The sequence below is a fragment of the Theropithecus gelada genome, chromosome 13, assembly GCF_003255815.1.
Source record: "Theropithecus gelada isolate Dixy chromosome 13, Tgel_1.0, whole genome shotgun sequence".
NCBI classification, from domain to species: Eukaryota; Metazoa; Chordata; class Mammalia; order Primates; family Cercopithecidae; genus Theropithecus; species Theropithecus gelada.
In genome coordinates, this window is record NC_037681.1 from 90,098,599 (window position 1) to 90,117,206 (window position 18,608).

At 43.3% G+C, this 18,608-nt stretch overlaps 1 protein-coding gene across 2 annotated transcripts in view; it reads right to left on the reverse strand.

Moving 5' to 3' along the window:
- Positions 1-18,608, reverse strand: part of AAK1 (AP2 associated kinase 1) — a 165,050-nt gene that overhangs the window by 7,239 nt on the left and 139,203 nt on the right. For both annotated transcript variants that reach the window (XM_025354861.1, XM_025354862.1), the window contains exon 16: positions 13,096-13,191. In XM_025354861.1, coding sequence (XP_025210646.1) covers positions 13,096-13,191 — 96 coding nt within the window. The remainder of the gene's footprint in view (positions 1-13,095; positions 13,192-18,608) is intronic.

The window sequence follows — 18,608 nt, forward strand, 5'->3', positions numbered from 1 at the left end:
GATGCTGCCCTGGCTGTGTCTGCTTGTTTTTATTTGAGGTGTAATTTGCATATAATAAAAGTCACCCATTTTAAGTGTACTATGTGGTTAGTTTGGACAAATGTATACATTCATATCATTACCACTGAAATGATACAGAACATTTCCAAAACCTGAGAAAATTCCTTCATACCCCTTTACAGTCAGTGCCTTCCTCTCACCACAGACCCTGGTAACATTTTACAGATCTGCTTTCTGTCCCTACAGCTTTGCCTTTTAAAGAATTTCCAGTAAGTGGAACCATAGAGTATGTAGTCTTTTGAGTGTGGTTTCCTTTCTGTGGCATAATGCCTTTGAGATGAAATTCATCTGTGTGGTCGCAAGTATCAATAGTTTGCTCTGTTTTTCTGCTGGGTCCTGTTCCATTGTATGGCTGTACCACACTTTGTTGATCCATCCACCAACTGATAAACATTTGGTTGTTTCCAGTTTTTAAGCTAGTAAAAATAAAGCTGCCATAAACATCTGCATATAAATATTTGTACGTTCATTTTCCTTCCTGGGCTTAGTTTTGAATCTCTCTCTCTTTTGGGGGGTTGGGGGGGACTTTATTTAGAAACAGTTTATAACTCACCAAGACAATCAATTCAACCACACCTAAGTTGACTTCAACGATCATTTATTGTCTGCCAACTGTGCACCTGTGACATGCTGGCAGTCATATTATTCCATGGTCAAATCTCACAAAATTCACTTAAGCCCGAAAATGGATTACTCTTGATGTCTTCTGGCCAAGAAATAAAAGGACGCCAGAGCCACCAGACTTGTCACACCTGGTAACTTAAAATGATTCTTCTAGCCCTGATCCATCAAGAACCCTCTATTTACCTTTAAGCTATTAAAGGTAAAGCATTAACTTGAAACAAAATAATGAATCATAGAATCTTACAGGAGGAAGGGAATTTAGAGCTCATATTTCCTGTTAAGAGGAGACTTAGATCACATAAATTCTGTAACTTGCCCAATGAAAGGCATGTCAACAATGTTCTTTTAAACCATGGAAATGTCATTAAGATAACTAAAATGAAAATGTTTGTTTGAGAAAAAGAAGTGACTTAAAGTCCAAGAACGTGTATATAACGTTGTAATAAATCTGTATTCTTCTAGGCCATTTGGGAATTGAGATAAGCAAGAAATAAATTGATATTCATGGAAAAACAGGAACCAAATTTTAGGTGATCTTCAATTTAGGTGATCTGTAACTACACAGGTCAAACAAAAGAATGGATTTCAGAATCTTGGCAAGATAATTTGCTTTAGTATAATTAACACACTGCAGAAAAAGACTTACATGTAAAGCCAATTCACCCTCTCTGGAGTCTATGGAATGTAGGTAACTTTGAATTAAATGACAATAAGCTACATTTCTCATTTATACCTCGTTTATATTTTTAAAACAAGAAAGGACAGCTGGGCGCAGGGGCTCACCCCTGTAATCCCAGCACTTTGGGAGGCCGAGGTGGATGGATCACCTGAGGACAGGAGTTCGAGACCAGCCTGGCCAACATGGGGAAATCCACGTCTCTACTAAAAATACAAAAATTAGCCAGGCATGGTGGCATATGCCTGAAGTCCCAGCTACTCAGGAGGCTGAGGCAGGAGAATTGCTTGAACTCAGGAGGCGGAGGCTGCAGTGAGCCAAGATTGTGCCATTGCACTCCAGCCTGGGTGACAGAGTGAGACTCTGTCTCAAAAAAATAAAATAAAATAATAAATAAAAACGAAAAAAGGAAGGAAGAAAAAAGGAAGCTTTTCAGTTGCAGGAAAAAACCCTCACAGGGCACTAACCAAGTACACAAGTATAATTATATTAGCATTAACCTTACACTGTATATGACATTATAAGATGTGAAAAATATCTCTAATAATTTTCAGCATACTGGTAAAAATAAGATGTTTTCCCTAAAAAGTCTAACTTTGCATTGTTCCAAACACTAGTTTTTGCTTCATTCCTCTCTCCTCAAAAAACTATCACTTAAAAAAATGAAATTATTTGCTTCTTTTAACTTAGCACTTACATATTTGCAATCTTGGAAAGCAATGGATAAAAAGTAAAGACCCAAAATTACTTGCTTGTCTTTCATACAGCAGTTTATCTTGGTGCAAAACCTCAGGCTAGCATTCTTTCAGATTCTGAATTCTAGCCTCTCTGGTGACATGTTGTGACTCTGGCACAGTTCCTTAACCTTCTGACATTATCTCCTCATCTGTAAAATGGAGATGCCTCCCCCTACTTTTTTTGTACTTGTCACTCAATACCATCTCCTCTAAGCTTTTCCCCACCTTCCTGCCACATCAGGAATCTTCTGGAGCATCCTGCACTCAATTCTCTTGCAGCCCTTAAACATGACTGAAGGTAGGGAAGGGTCTTACGAACCTTTGTATCCCAGTTCTTGGTTTCCCCTCAGATGCCCTGCCACATCTATGCCTTTTGGCTTGACTGGGGAGGTGGAAAGAACAGGAGTTGAAGAAGAATCTCCCTCTTTTCTTTTTTTCTGAGATGGAGTTTCACTCCTGTCACCCAGGCTGGAGTGCAATAGCACAATTTCGGCTCACTGCAACCTCCCCCTCCCATGTTCAAGTGATTCTCCTGCCTCAGTCTCCGGTAACTGGGATTATGAGTGTGCACCACCACACTCAGCTAATTTTTGTATTTTTAGCAGAGATAGGGTTTCACTATGATGGCCAGGCTGGTCTTGAACTCCTGACCTCAGGTGATCCACCCACCCTGGCCTCCCAAAGTGCTGGGATTACAGGTGTGAGTCACTGAAGTCACTGAGCCCAGCCTTTCTTTTTTTTTTTCTTTTTCTTTTTTTTAAAGAGATAGGAGGATAGTGCTCTGTCACCCAGGCTAAAGTGCTATGGAACGATCACAGCTCACTGCAGCCTCGAACTCCTGGGCTCAAAAGATTCTCCTGCCGCAGTCTTCTGAGAAGCTAGGGCTACAGGCATGTACCACCATGCTCGGCTAATTTTTTTTATTTTTCATTTTATTAGAGATAGGGTCTCACTATGCTGCCCAGGACACTCTTGAGCTCCCGGCCTCAGTTAATCCTCCTGTCTCAGCCTCCTGAGTTGCTGACATTACAGGTATAAGCCACTGAACCTGGCTCAAGAATCTAATATTTTTATAAGTCATGAGCAAAAAAGCATGTGGGAGGGTAAAGAAGTACATGAGTGTACACGTGTTGTGTGGTGAGACAGAACGGTGTAAACTGCCTAATTTAGGGAGGCTTGTTTTCTGACCAAACCTCAAAGTAACAGGCTATTCACATAGATAACTTGTATGGTCACAGCTGCTTGGGAAATACTCAAATACAAGAAATGTCGGAGGGAGGAGCTGCAGACAGAACAATACCAGGTACAAAGCTGGGAGTGAGAGCACAGGCCACGTCTATGTAAGGTGGACAGCTGTGCAAAAAGCTGCTTGGACTCCCAGGATTCTCACAGGGAGGGAAGGTTCCCAGTGACTCAGTGGGTCTTCAGGTGCCATCACAATGACGGACATCACTTACATTTGTAGAGCTTAATATCAAATATTTTCATTCATTATTCAAAAACCCCTGGGTTTGGGAATACTAACACAGTTTAACAGAATGAAGATCAGAGACTACGAGAATGTGTGACTTGCCCAAAGTCACAGATTAGACATGGTAGAGCCTGGACTTGTCTTTGAAGTTCTCTCTGTATCTGTCTAGGGGTCTGCCTATCTCCATCAATAAAGGAATATGAGTCTTCACATAGACATGGTCCCAGGGACAATGGTAATGTTATCAGACAGGTTAGCACTGGAAAGAACCTCATATCTTATGTAATTCAGCCTTCTCATTTATGAATGAAGAAACCAGCTCCAGAAAGTTAAGATAACTTGCCAAAGATCTCACAGCAAGTAAGCAAGAGAGCTAGCTAGCTGATACTAAGACTCAGATATTTGACCACACTAGAGATTAATTTTTCTGGTTTAACTAAAGTTTTGATTGCCTAAAAACGAAAGGACTCTTAGAAGAGGTCACATCTAAAGCTATTACTGGTCATTTTTGGCCATTGTAAATGAAGAACTTGAGAAAAGGATATAATGGGAGGCGCAAGAAAGGCTATAGGATGCTGACAGTCTATAACTCATGGAGCCTGGAGGCCTTCCATCTGCATCAAGGGCTGGCCCTGATATCCTTTGTTCTATAAATTCTGTCTTTTCTCTTACAGTTTAATAGAAACACACTGAAGGCAAGTATCATGATGGGGCATGGAGAAGAACAGCACAGAGAAGAGAGTGGTGAATGTAGGAAACTGTAGAAGTGTTTCTTAAGATCCAAAAACATCAAACTTCACATCAGCATATTGTGACTTAGTGCTGTCTAATGAACAAAGATCTTTTTTCCCCATGAGTGATGAGAAGTAGCTTCTTTGGATGCAAAGGCAAAAGCTATTCTTCTGGGACAGTACATACCTGAAATGTACAAAGACTGACACTGTTATTCTCAATTATTTAAGGGGACAGACCAACGAAACCCCCAAATTATTTATAAATTGTATTTTAGAAATGATTTAATCTTCCTAAGAAATGTTTGTGAAAAGCAGTGGACAATTCTGAAGAGAAGAAAATGGTCCAGTTTTGCATTAGTTTTTGTTTGTTTGGTTTGTTTTGTTTTGTTTTTGAGACGGAGTTTCACTCTTGTTGCCCAGGCTGGAGTGCAATGGCACGATCTCGGCTCACTGCAATCTCCACTTCCTGGGTTCAAGCAATTCTCCTGTCTCAGCCCCCTGAGTAGCTGGGATTACAGGCGCCTGCCACCACGCCCAGCTAATTTTTCTTATTTTTATTAGAGATGGGTTTCGCCATGTTGGCCAGGCTGGTCTCAAACTCCTGACCTCAGGTGATCCAAAGTGCTGGAATTACAGGTGTGAGCCACCGCGCTCGGCCAAGTTTTGCATTAGTTTTTAGGCTTACTCTGATATTTTTAGAACTGACTCCAGACTCTAAATGTGTGTGTGTGCACGTGCGCACGTGTGTGTGTGTGTCTGAGGGAGGTGAATAAGGGTTGAATAACTATTGGGTACTATGTTCAGTACCTGGGTGATGGGATCAGTTGTATCCCAAACCTCAGCATCATGCTATGTACCCAGGTAACAAACATGCACATGTATCCCCTAAATCTAGAATATAAGTGGAAGTTATAAAAAAATGATAGAGAGTATCATTTTGTTGATTTAGTTTTACCTTTTATTGTGATACTATACATTTTTGGAATTTTAGCTGGGGCCTGCAAAATCCCAAAAAATAAAGAGTAAAAGAGCCTGCCTGAATTTAAGTTGCCTGATTTTTCTAAGCAATTTTCTCAGCTGTAAACAGATTAAGAACTACTTTAAAGTGTTGTTGGGATTAAAAGGGTGTATTTATCAGAATGAATGCGTGTGTATAAATAAAGCGTTTGGTACATAAAAGGGGATTAACGTCTCTTTTAAGTAAGAGGACTAGATGGGCGAGGGGGTCACTAGGCCACAGGTGCCTGTGATTACAGTAGTGAATATGGGTCAAGTTCCATATTTTACTCAAGTGCCTTGGGTGAGAACAGAATAAGCAGAACTGTTAGAATAAAGTGAAAGGTGAGGATGAGGCAGGATGTTCTAACAGAGAGGTAGACAAGGTACTAAGAAACAGAAGACCTGTTCTGCACTAAGTGTGTGTACTACTTTGGGCAAATCTCTTACTCTCTCTAGATTGAAGTTCTCTTATTGACAAAATGAAGATAAACTGGCCAGGCGGAGTGGCTCACGCTTGTAATCCCAGCACTCCTACCTCAGCCTCCAAGTAACTGGAACTACAGATGCATGCCACCATGCCTGGCTAACTTAAAACTTTTTCTTTTTTTTGAAAAAATGGGGTCCCTGTATGTTACCCAGTCTCGTCTCAAACTCCTGGCCTCAAGTGATCCACCCATCTCAGCCTCCCAAAGTGCTGGGATTACAGGAGTGAACCACCATGTCCAGTCCCTCTCTTAAAATATCAAAAGAGATGCTGGCTGTGGGGCTCACCCCTGTAATCCCAGCGCTTTGGGACACTGAGGTAGGTGGATCATCTGAGGTCAGGAGTTCGAGACCAGCCCAGCCAGCATGGTGAAACACAATCTCTATGAAAAATACAAAAATTAACCAGGTGTGGTGGCGCACGCCTGTAATCCGAGCTACTCGGGGGGCTGAGGCAGGAGAATCGCTTGAAGCCAGGAGGCGGAGGTTGCAGTGAGCTGAGATGGCACCACTGCACTCCAGCCTGGGCGACAGAGCGAGACCCCGTCTCGGGGAAAAAAAAAAAAAAAAGAGGACAGGTACCTACTTATATAGGCTAATAAAACCAACGGCTTACTCAAGGCCCATTCTGACTCTAGTTAAGAATATGACCAGGAGGAGCAGAACAGGCTGAACGGACAGACATGGAAGGGCCGAACACGAGCCCCACCAAAAAAGAGGATGCAGCTGCTCCAGCCTTGTGGCTTTGAAATCTATGTTCTGTCTGACTTGGGGTGTAAGCCCTGAAGTCTCATGATGAGAGATTATGTTTTAAAACTCTAATCACCCTAAAAAAGAAATAAAATAAAACGAAATCTAGTCACTCTAAAGAGTTCCTAGCATTGAGAAACCATTTGTGACATCTGCAAGTTGGAAGCAAAAGTCAAACATCATGCCCCATTCCAAGTTCATTTTAGAGAATTAAATCTGCAGAAAGATAAGCTTTCCAGAGTAAAAACACATACTATGACCAACCTTGGACTTCTCAGTATCACGAGACTGCAGCTGGAAATGAGGAAGATGCCAGGCCAAAAGTTATGAGAAGAATGCCCGTCTTGATGACAAACCATTGAGAAAACACAGCTTCTCTTGCTTAACTTCTCAAGAGATGATGAAGTGCCATAAACCAAGAGGCACTTTTTAAAAAAAAGATTTTAATTCTAAGAAGCAGCACTGATGGGGCAATGAATGCCTTCTTGCTTAGTCTGTGGAAAACCGAGATCAGTACTGCAGAGTTGTTATAAAAATCGTTTCCTCAAATCCTTGTGCATTGTTGGTGGGGATGTAAAATGATGCAGCCTCTATGGAAAACAGTGGTCCTCAAAAAGTTAAAAAAAGAATTAGCATATGATCCAGCAATTCCATTTCCGGGTATATACCCAAGAGAATTGAAAGCAGGATCTGGAAGAGATATTTGTACACTCAATGTTCACAGCCGTGTCACTCACAAAAGACAAAAGATGGAAGCAATCCAAGTGTCCATTAACAGAGGAAAGGAGAAAGAAAATGTGGTATATACATACAATGGACTATTACTTAGCCTGAGAAAGGAAGAAAATTCTGACATATGCTACAACATGAATGAACCTTAAGGATACAATGCTAAGTGAAATAGGCCAGTCACAAAAGGACAAATACTGTATGATTCCACTTATATTCGGTTCCTAGAGTAGTCAAATTCATAGATACAGAAAATAGAGTGATGGTTGCCAGGGGCTGGGAAGAAGGGAAAACAGAGAGTTGTTGTTTAATGGGTACAGAGTTTCAGTTTTGCAAGATGAAAAAAGGTGGGTGGATGGATGGTAGTGATGGCTGCAAAACAATAAGAATGTACTTAATGCCACTGAACTGTACACTTAGAAATGGTTAAAATGGTAAATCTCATTATGTACATTTTACTACAATTTAAAGAATGATTTTAAAATATTGTCCCCAATTTTCAGAGAAAATTCCTCCATCTTTCTAATACATATCTATGTGTGTGTACATACACACACACACATTTTTTGAGAGACAGGGTCTCGCTCTGTCACATCCAGGCTGGAGTGCAGTGGTGTGATCATAGCTGATTGCAGCCTCAAACTTCTGGGCTCAAAGGATCCTCCTGCCTCAGCCTCCCAAGTAGCTAGGACTACAAGCATGCACCACTATGCCTGGCTAATTAAAAAAAAATTTTTTCTTTTTTTTTTTTTAGAGACAGGGTCTCACCATGTTGCCCAGGCTGATCTCAAACTCCAGGGCTCAAGTGATCCTTTCACTTTGGTCCCGCAAAGTGCTGAGATTATAGGCATGAGCCTGGCCCAGCCTCTTTTCTACCATATTTTAAAACGCTGGTACTACTTGTAGCTTATCTGTTTCCTAATGCATACAGAAGGCAAATAAATGGACAAGCAGCATTTGAGCATCAATGAAATACTCTGAGACTCACTAGCCATGCATCATTTGGCAGCTTTGTAAGCATACAAAAGTTCATGGCTATGATTTTCATATTCCAGACCTTCTAAGAAAATTGGTTTTATAGTGCTTTGAAAAACAAAAACTGGCCGGGCGCGGTGGCTCAAGCCTGTAATCCCAGCACTTTGGGAGGCCGAGACGGGCGGATCACGAGGTCAGGAGATCGAGACCATCCTGGCTAACACAGTGAAACCCCATCTCTACTAAAAATACAAGAAAAATTAGCCGGGCGAGGTGGCGGGCGCCTGTAGTCCCAGCTACTCGGGAGGCTGAGGCAGGAGAATGGCGTGAACCCGGGAGGCGGAGCTTGCAGTGAGCCGAGATCGCGCCACTGCACTCCAGCCTGGGGCACAGAGCAAGACTCCGTCTCAAAAAAAAAAAAAAAAAAAAAAAAAAAAAAAAAAAAAAAAAAAAAAAAGAAAAACAAAAACTTTCCTTAAAACCAACCAGCGAACCAACCTATAATTATCCAGTGCCCTTTACCCATAGTTTGACAATCACTGTATCCAGGAAATCTATTTTAATGGCTCTCAGTTGTGCAAAAGTTAAAGGTCATAAGAGCAAGTTTAATTTCAACAAGAGAAAAATATCACTTTATGATAACTAGGACTGCCCCACTGGGAATAGCGATGTAGAACCAAAGTTGAAACAGCATTTCCCATCTTTATAGTAATTTAAAATTCACATAGAAATTTCAAATATATGATTTCATCTAAACCTTGAGAACACCCCATGAGGTAGGTTTTAGTATTGCCAATTTTAAGGATAAGAACGCACAATTTAAGTGATTTGACCACAATCACCTAGCCACTAATGGCTAGAACTCAGGTCTAACAGTTTCAAATCTATTTTTATATTTTCCAAAGCCTTAAATTTAGCTCTCTGGTCAAAGGCTTTATTGATCTAGGAACTTTCCCAAAGATAAAAGAAATATCCACTGTTTGGGGACTGTGGGCAAGAGAAGGAATGTGTGGCCGAGCACAGTCAGAACAACACTAGGGCCTCACTTCCTCACCCACACAATGAGGGCGTTACTTCACATTACCACCTACCACTCCCCAGTATCTGTAAGATCAAAGGTACTGGTATGTGATCATTTTAAAAGTATAAAATAAAAATGTTAAAAGTCATTGAAAGGCACGGTCTTCAGGAGACTGAGAGTCCATGAGTCTTTTTTTTTTTTTTTTTTTTTTGAGATGGATTCTTGCTCTGTCACTCAGGCTGGAGTGCAGTGGTGCGATCTTGGCTCACTCCAATCTCCGCCTCCCGGGTTCAAGCAATTCTTCTGCTTCAGCCTCCTGAGTGGCTGGTACTACAGGTGCCCACCACCATGCCCAGCTAATTTTTATATTTTTAGTAGAGACAGGGTCCCACCATGTTGGCCAGGTTGGCCTTGAACTCCTGACCTCAGAGCTCTGATCCACCTGCCTCATCCTCCCAGAGTGCTGGGATTACAGGTGTGAGCTACCACGCCTGGCCAATTCTTTTTTTTTTTTTTTTTTTGAGACAGAATCTTGCTCTGTCGCCCAGGCTACAGTGGAGTAGTGTGATCTCAGCTCACTGGAAACTCCTCCTCCAGGGTTCAAGCAATTCTCCTGTCTCAGTCTCCCGAGTACCTGGGACTACAGGCGCATGCCACCATGCCTGGCTAATTTTTTTATTTTTTGTAGAGACAGGGATTTCATCATATTGGTCAGGCTGGTTTCGAACTCCTGACCTCAGGTGATCCACCCGCCTCGACCTCCCAAAGTGCTGGGATTACAGGTGTGAGCCACCACACCCAGCCTCTCATGATTCTTATCATCAGTATAGCTGAGAGTAGATGAATATGTATACAAAACAAAGAAAGAAAACCAGGCAAAAAACCTGACTGGTGTCCATAGTGGGCCGGTGGTGTGACAGACTGCTTGCTTTTTGCAGGGTAAAACCAAATCTGTAGTTTCCCCAGGTTCCAGAGACACGGAACCCTGAGCCCTTTCCTCACTCAATATTTAAAAATGTTAAAAAAGGATGCAGTGGCCTTGATATAGAAGCTGTGTAACTGAATGTGCTAGAGGCTGAATGTTAAAATAAGCAGAATAGTCAAAGCCACTGTGGCTAATATAATATACTTAGCACAATTCTGCAGGACACCGTAAAAGGACGGGGCTAAAGGACCTGCTGAGCCTAGCTACTATTCTCATCAGCCCAGGGGCTGGCAGCTGCCTGACACTGTGGGCTGTGTCTTCCTTTATTCACTCTCAAAGAGTGGGTGTGTGGGGACTGCCCAGGAGTTGGCAGAGGCGCAGATGGAAGGCTATGGAGCCAGTCGTCTGGTGCCTGGGAGCTGGGATAGAAATGGAGGGTAATGGGGCCACCTAAAGGCTTCCAGCCTCTGGTTTTATTTCATTCATTTGTCTGATCTGTAAATACTCACTGAGTGAATACAGGCAGTGTCCTTGGCACAGCTGATAAAGGTGGTAAATAAGACAGATGAGGCCCCACCCTCAGACAGTGATAAGATGAGGAAAGATGGATTATGTCCTGATAAGGGCTATGAAGAAAAAGTGCCAGGGCATATGACTGGGAGTGCCCGTTGGACCACACTGGGCCTTCTGAGCAGACGGCATTTAAAGAGACCCACAAGTCGAATGATACAAGGGAACAAAGCTGAAGGGAAGGCTTTCCAAGCTGAGCACCAGCAAGTGCAAAGTCCCTGGGGTGGGAAGGAGCTCAGCTTGTTGGAGGAAAGACAAGATGGAGAGGAAGAGCGCTATCAGCTGAGATTAGAGGGGCAGGCGAGGGCCACACCACTTAGGGCCTTGCAGGTTGCAGTAAGCAGCCTGGATTTTATGCCCCCTCAGTGATGTGAGAATTCGCCAGCGCACAGAAGAGTTAACTGTCTACCTTATGTTTTCAACAGATGAGTCTGGTCTGACAGAGCAGAAAGTAAATAGCACACTCCTGGAGTTCTCTATTAAAATGTCTCATTTTAGTTGATCTTTCCACTGAAACCCAAGAGAGGTCTTGGCTTAATTGGTATTAAAGTGTATACCAGTAACATTTCAGCGGGAATCCACAGGGATGAAAGAAGCATGGAGGACCAGGAGACAGGAAAGATGACAAGAAGGCAGGCAGGATGGCAGCCAGCTGGCTCTGGTGGCCCCAGATGCATTTCCACAAGCTGGAGCCGATTTCCTGAGCCACCTGGGGCATGTGCCTGGCTCTTCAACCCTGATCCAGAGGACTCCTGTGACAGCTGCACAGGACAGTTACTTGCCTGAGGGCCCTCATCCTCTGCCCTGTGCAAAGAGGCCTTCCTCCTGGCTTCTGCAGCCTATGAGCTACCTAAGCAACAGCAAAGCAAGAACCTGAAGGGGTGTCAAAACGAGAATGCCTCCATCACCTCTTTCCCTTGTCTGATCCCATGATTACCAAAACAGGGAGGAAAAGACAGTCAGCCCCAGCTGGAGTTTACAGCCCACACTTTTCTAACCTTCTGTTCAAAATGAACTTGTCCAAGTACTGCCAGGCATACCTGAAAAGTGCAAAGGAAGAAAGCGCCTCTATTTCATTCCTTTCTTCCTTTAAACTACCCTGTATTGAATCATTCCTTAGTGGTTTTCGATATTTTTAAGCTACATCTAGCTCCAGTAAGCTATACAGTTATAGAGTACCACCTGATCAAGGCAAATGTTTGCTTCTCCTTAGAGGGGTAAACAAATCTGTCTAAAAATAAAAAATAAAAACTGCCTTGGTACCCTAGCTGCAGTCTGTCTTAGTAAGCGATGGTGGGAAGACTTGGTAAAGGATATGAACATCGCAATCACTCCAGTCTTGAAGCAAGCAATCAAATACCTTTAATATTTTGGGAGAGAAAAAGAACCAAGCCAGTCCTATCAGTTCAAGGTCAAGAGTTGGCAGGGGCAACAACAGGAAAAAAGGAAAAATGATCAGAAGCAAAACAACTGTCAACTGCTTCTAAGGAGCTGGAACAATTTGCTTTTGTGAAGAGACTGACAGATAAGAGAAAGGACGGCCACTCTTTCCCACATCACTCCTCCCACCAAAAAGAGTAGGGGAGGAAAGCCAGAAGGAAGAGTTTTGGCAACCTGAACTCCAAATGGGAAGCATCCAGTCACTGTTCCAAAAGTTCTTTCCGTCAGAACACACCAACCACTTTCTACTTTTTAGACTGCTACTTAAAATTGAGATATGGTGGACTACAAGAGATACTGAAACTCCTGCAGTCCAATGCACTTCACCGATGACGATCCAAGCCCAGAAGGTTTTTCAGGTAGGGGCAGAGGCTGGAAGGGAACCCAGGTTTCCTGACTCACATTCCCTATTAATTATTATCACATTCCCTAATTTTTATTGTGTTATTATATTATAAAATAAAAAGACATTATAGAAAAGTAAGAACTGAACAAAAGTCACCCATAATCCCATTATCACGCTATCACCACTATTCATATTTTGTTCACTTTATCATGTGCTTACAGGCTCCCCGCCATTGTTATAACCATATTGGACTAATGTTCTTTCCAATACATAGGCCCCTCATGTCACCTTTAACACCATCAAGGATGAAAAACTGAACACTGATATAATATGGAAATCAATCTGGTATAACCTGAACTGATTTTATCTTTGCTAAGGGCTAGTACCCTCCAAGACAAGTTTACCCCTCTTTTTGAGTAAAACTATGCAACAGCAGCCTATTATTAGGGCTTGGAATTCAGATCCTTTTCATGGGGTGTTTAAGGCAGAACTTTCCACAGGGCCTGGGACATGCAAATCAAGCTGTTTAACCTCAGAACATTTCTATTTACCTACCTGGTGCATCAGGTACTTGAAGAGGAATGAAAGGATCAGACACACTTAGAAGTGGGAGGCCAGAGTCCACAGTCTGCCCACCCTTCCTTTTTTCAGCTGGAGTTAGGTTGGAGGGGAAGGAGGAGTCAGGAGAGAAAAAAAGAGAAAAGCAAAAATACCAAGTAAATCTAGGTAAGTTTACCCTCTATTAATGCAACAGCTCAAACTACAGAGTAAGTCTAAGCCTAGAATAAAAGGGGATGAGTGGCTGTAGCCCAGTGAACAGCAAAGTATCTATGAGATATTCAACCTGGTCCCCTCCCCGACATTTTTTTTTTGAGACGAAGTCTCACTCTTGTCCACCAGGCTGGAGTGCGATGGTGCAATCTTGGCTCATTGCAACCCCCGCCTCCCCAGTTCAAGCGATTCTCCTGCCTCAGCCTCCTGAGTCGCCCACCACCACACACAGCTAATTTTTGTATTTTTAGTAGAGACAGGGTTTTACCATGTTGGTCAGGCTGGTCTCCAACTCCTGATCTCAGGTGATCCGCCTGCCTCAGCCTCCCAAAGTGCTAGGATTACAGGCGTGAGCTACCGTGCCTGGCTCAGCCTGGTCCTTGTAACATATTATGAGATGCAATTAACGACAAAACCAGGGTATTCATATGTCTGAAATTCCACTTCTTTCTTGGATATACTGCAATCTACAGTATCTCTTTCAGAATGTCTAGAGGAGGTATTGTGCATATCACACATTTTAGCACATAAACAAACATTAACACTATCTGTTTTGTAATCTAGCATGTATATAGGTACTTCCTATGTGTCTATCACCCTCTTGAGGTCCTTTAAGGACTAAGTCCTACTATATCACCTTGATGTCTAATACAGTGATAGGCAGACACACAGAAAGCGGCAGAAATAGACTTCTTGCCTATTGCAAAGTTAGACAAGCCCCAATCTCTGTACTATATTTAACATACAATTGGCATTCATTCTATATTTGGCAAAATATAGATTTACAGAAATCTATACACCCTATGGAATAACAGAGCTTGACGTGGTCTCAGAATTTTCTGGCGCAATTTTCTTATTTCCCATAAAAGAAAATGAAGCCTAAAAGTTAAAGACTAGCCAGAGGTAGGATCAGAAGCCAGGTTTCTTGGTTTCCACATATCACTCTTTTTATTTTCTTTTTTCTCTAAGAGACTGGGGTCTTGCTATGTTAACCAGGCTGGACTTAAACTCCTGGGCTCAAGCGATCCTCCCACCTCAGCCTCCCTAGTAGCTGGGGACTACAGGCACACACCACCACATGCAGCTTTACATTATCATTCTTTTCTTTTCTTTCTTTTTTAATTTTTGAGACGGAATCTTGCTCTGTCACCCAGGCTAGTGTGGTGCAATCTCGGCTCACTGCAACCTCTGCCTCCCAGGTTCAAGCAATTCTCTGCCTCAGCCTCTCTGCCAGGTGGCAGGCGCCTGTAATCCCAGGTGCCTGCCACCACACCGGGCAAATTTTTGTATTTTTTAGTAGAGACCGGGTTTCACCATGGTGTCCAGGCTGATCTTGATCTCCTGACCTTGTGATCCACCTGTCTCAGCCTCCCAAAGTGCTGGGATTACAGGCGTGAGCCACTGTGCCCGGCCATACATTATCATTCTTTACTCTGCATTTTAGTATTCAGTTTGTTCATTAATTAAAATCTCATTTTGTTTGTCAGCTGTCTTTCTAGAAAAAAAAAAAAGCCTCATTTTGTTTCTATAAAGTGGGTTTTTAAAAAACGTTTTATTTTGAAGTTATACAGAATCACAAGAAGTTCCTGCACATAGAGTCCTGTGAACCCTTCAACCAGCTTCCCCCAATGATGTCTTATATAAACTGTAGCCAGAGATCACCAACACCGGCACAGTACTGTGGCCCTAGGCTCCTCGGTGCTCACCAGCTGTTACGTGGCCCTATTTGTGCATGTGCGTACTGTTCTTTTCTTCTTCCCTCAGTGCCGAGGTCGCCCATACCTCCGGCTCTGGGACCACCCCCGCACCCTCTGCTCCGTTCTCCCTCCACATCACCCCACCCCACCCCACCCCACTCATGTCTCTCTGCCTCTTTTCATCTCGCTGCCTGGACATCCCTGTCTTTCTCAATGACTCCTGAATCCCTCCTTCTCAGCCTGAGTGGTGCCGGGTTGAATGTGGAAATCGTAGGGCTCAGCATCCCCTCTACTAATCCCTTTGGCCTGGGCCATCAAATGTGGGACGTTTCTTTTCACCTCTCTTGGCCTCACTGTTGTGTCTGTAAAATGGGCTTGTGGAGAGGCAAAGTGCTGGGCATGTGGGGGCATCACTGGCAGCACCTCCGTGGGCACCTGGCTCTGATTTCCTTCTTTCCCTGTCTCGGACTTTACCTGTGTCTGAATCTTGGTCTCTCTCCAGTTCTGCCTCTGGCATGAGGAGGATGCTCTGGGGTCTACTGAGAGTTTCCACCCCACCCACCTCTATTCTACATTTCTCACAGTCAGTGGCTGACCAGGCCTCTTTCTTCCCACCTCCCCTGCCCCCGAGAGCCCAGTGCTCCAGTCCTTTGCCCTTGCCTACTCAGTACCCAGCATCTCTTGAATAGACTCTGCCACTGTCATGGCAGCCACCTCTGCCACCCTTAATGCTACCTCCTCGGGGCCAGCAAGATGTAGTCTGAGATGCATGATAAAGTGGAAGGCAAAGGTGGGATTGCTGGATGGACCAGCAACCTTTCCAGCACCTGGAATCTGGGCGCCTCCTTTGCATCCTGGCTTCCAAGACATATGGGCTTTCACTCCAGAGGCCCTTGAAATGTGGGAACCCAGTGCCCCAGGCCCAGACACGGAGGAGGCGGCATGTGTGATGCCTACCATTCCCCAGGTGTGCAGGAACCTCCCAGCCCCAGCTCAACTAGATGGGTAACAGGCAAGGGCAACAGGGACAGACAGGGGTGTTAATGCCCAGATGTGGCAGAAGGGAACGGGGAGGTGCAGTGGCATCCCCTCAGTGGGTAACCTCCTCCATCACCTCCACAGCCATGTCATACCCAGTGGTCGGTCAGCCCCAGTGTGCCAGCAGTTGCCACCAGACCCAGCTCAGTGACTGGCACACTGGACTCTCAGGACTGTGAGCATCTGCCCTCTTCATCTCCAGGTCTGCCCTGGGAAGTGGGGATGGGAGGCAAGGTCACCTCCAACCCCCACTGACACACTACCAACCCCACCTTTCTTCTTTGGACTCTGAATTACCACTCTCTATCCCTCAGCCCTTCTTTGGACTTCCAACACTCCTTGGGATCCTAATCTCACACCTTCCAACGCTCAACTTCTTGGACCTTCAACCTCCTTCTAGGACCCCCAACTCCTCATTCAAACCATATTTCTCAACCTTTAAAGCACTCCCTCCTGGGGCCCCTAGTTCCCTCTGGGACCTTCACTTCCTCCAACCTGTGTGTATAGTTCTTTGCAACTTGACTCTATGTATAGATTAGCATGAGCACCACTGCAATCATGATATAGAACTGTTCCATGAAACCAAAGACCTCCTCATTCTACTCCTTTGTAGTCACACCCACCACTTATTCCTGTTACTATTCTTTGGAAACCACTACTCTGTTCTCAGTCTCTATAATTTTGTTATTAAAATGGGTTTTAAACTAAGTTTCTTTAAAGGTAGGAGGAGGAAAAGAAAGATAAAATAACTGCTTCTAAGTCCCTGAAATATTTTAAAATGACACAATGAAACATATTTAAAAGAAAAAAGCAAACTGCAAAACTGAATACGTGGTGTAGGTCATATTTGAAAAAAAATTATATGCAGAAATAAAATTCTAGATAGAAATACCGTAAAATGTCAGCAAATGCTCTTCTCTCAAGGTGGGGTTATAAGATTTTATTTTCTTGGCCGGGCGCGGTGGCGCAAGCCTGTAATCCCAGCACTTTGGGAGGCCGAGACGGGTGGATCACGAGGTCAGGAGATCGAGACCATCCTGGCTAACACGGTGAAACCCCGTCTCTACTAAGAAATACATAAAACTAGCCGGGCGAGGTGGCGGGCGCCTGTAGTCCCAGCTACTCGGGAGGCTGAGGCAGGAGAATGGCGTGAACCCGGGAGGCGGAGCTTGCAGTGAGCTGAGATCCGGCCACTGCACTCCAGCCTGGGCGACAGAGTGAGACTCCGTCTCAAAAAAAAAAAAAAAGATTTTATTTTCTTTACTTTGGGCCTTATTCATTTCTCCACATTTTTATAAATGAATATGTGTAACTTACAGGAAAACATATGAAAATAAAGAGGCACCATGTGAAGTTTTAAATGTTTGCCTGTTTTTCCTCCAATGTATAGACACAGTCCGTCATTTTTGCAGCTTTTACCATACAAATGTTTAATATAGCCCCGTGCCATCCTCCTGAACCCATTATGAAATTTCCTGCTTAGTTTCTCCTTTGATCAGTCAGAAGGTTTAAAATCTGTAAACAGTCTGAGTTCAGTTAGAAAATTTATAGAAAATGATGTCATCCTGCCCTTTGTACAAATGAGAGCAAATGAGTTCCTGGGATCTAGACATAATTTTCTTTCATTTGTAAAGAATGAAGGTGTCACAGAAAGGAAACATTTACACTGCAAACAAGAGAGAGGGGAAAATATCAAATGTTCATAGTAAAAGACCGGATAGACTGAGGAAACTATGAAGACACTTTTTAATGTTTGCAAAAGCTTAGTGTTGCTGGTTTATGAGATTCCTGAGACGTGGATATAACTACAGTTTTTGATCTGGGCTACAGGTACAAATCTCTGTTCTGTCATTATCCAGCTGTGCCCTTGAGCAGGTGGTCTTTGTGAGGATCACCTGAGATAATGAGCAAGAAAAGTGCTTACCCAGTGGGTTTAACATGTCTCATGTGCTTGATACATGTTCAATGTTATTACTGTCATAACTTTACTCAAATATGTGTTTGTGGCTGTGCCTTTAAATCCCTTAAAAAAATATACACACACACACACACTCTCACTCATTTGCAGCCTTCAGAGTAAATATAAAGTAGTGGAAAGGCAGAAACAAAAGCAAAATAAATCTCATTAAAAAACAGCTCACACAAACAATGAAACATAACCATGTGTAATAGATGAGAACTAGGCATTAAAACCGGGGTTGGGGTGAGCAGACGGAAAATGATCAGGGACCTCGATTGTTAACACTGGTGAATCCAAGGTCCTAAGCTTTGGCACAAAGCAACCCTTCTTATTCATTTAACACATCTGTATGGAGCCAAACATTGTGCCAAATTCTGGGATTCGGCAGCAAAGAAGACTCTCAGGGCTTATTCTGTGACCCTCTTTCCAGACAGACTATATCCTACCCAGGTCCATGGCTAATCATCATTTTGATGTTCCATTTCAAGGACAACAGTCAGTGCTTCACACATTTGATATGTTTGGTCAACTACGTGGCATATCAAACTTCAAGCAGCATGAACTGGTTTTGGAACATTTTCAAATTTCACCAAAATATCAAT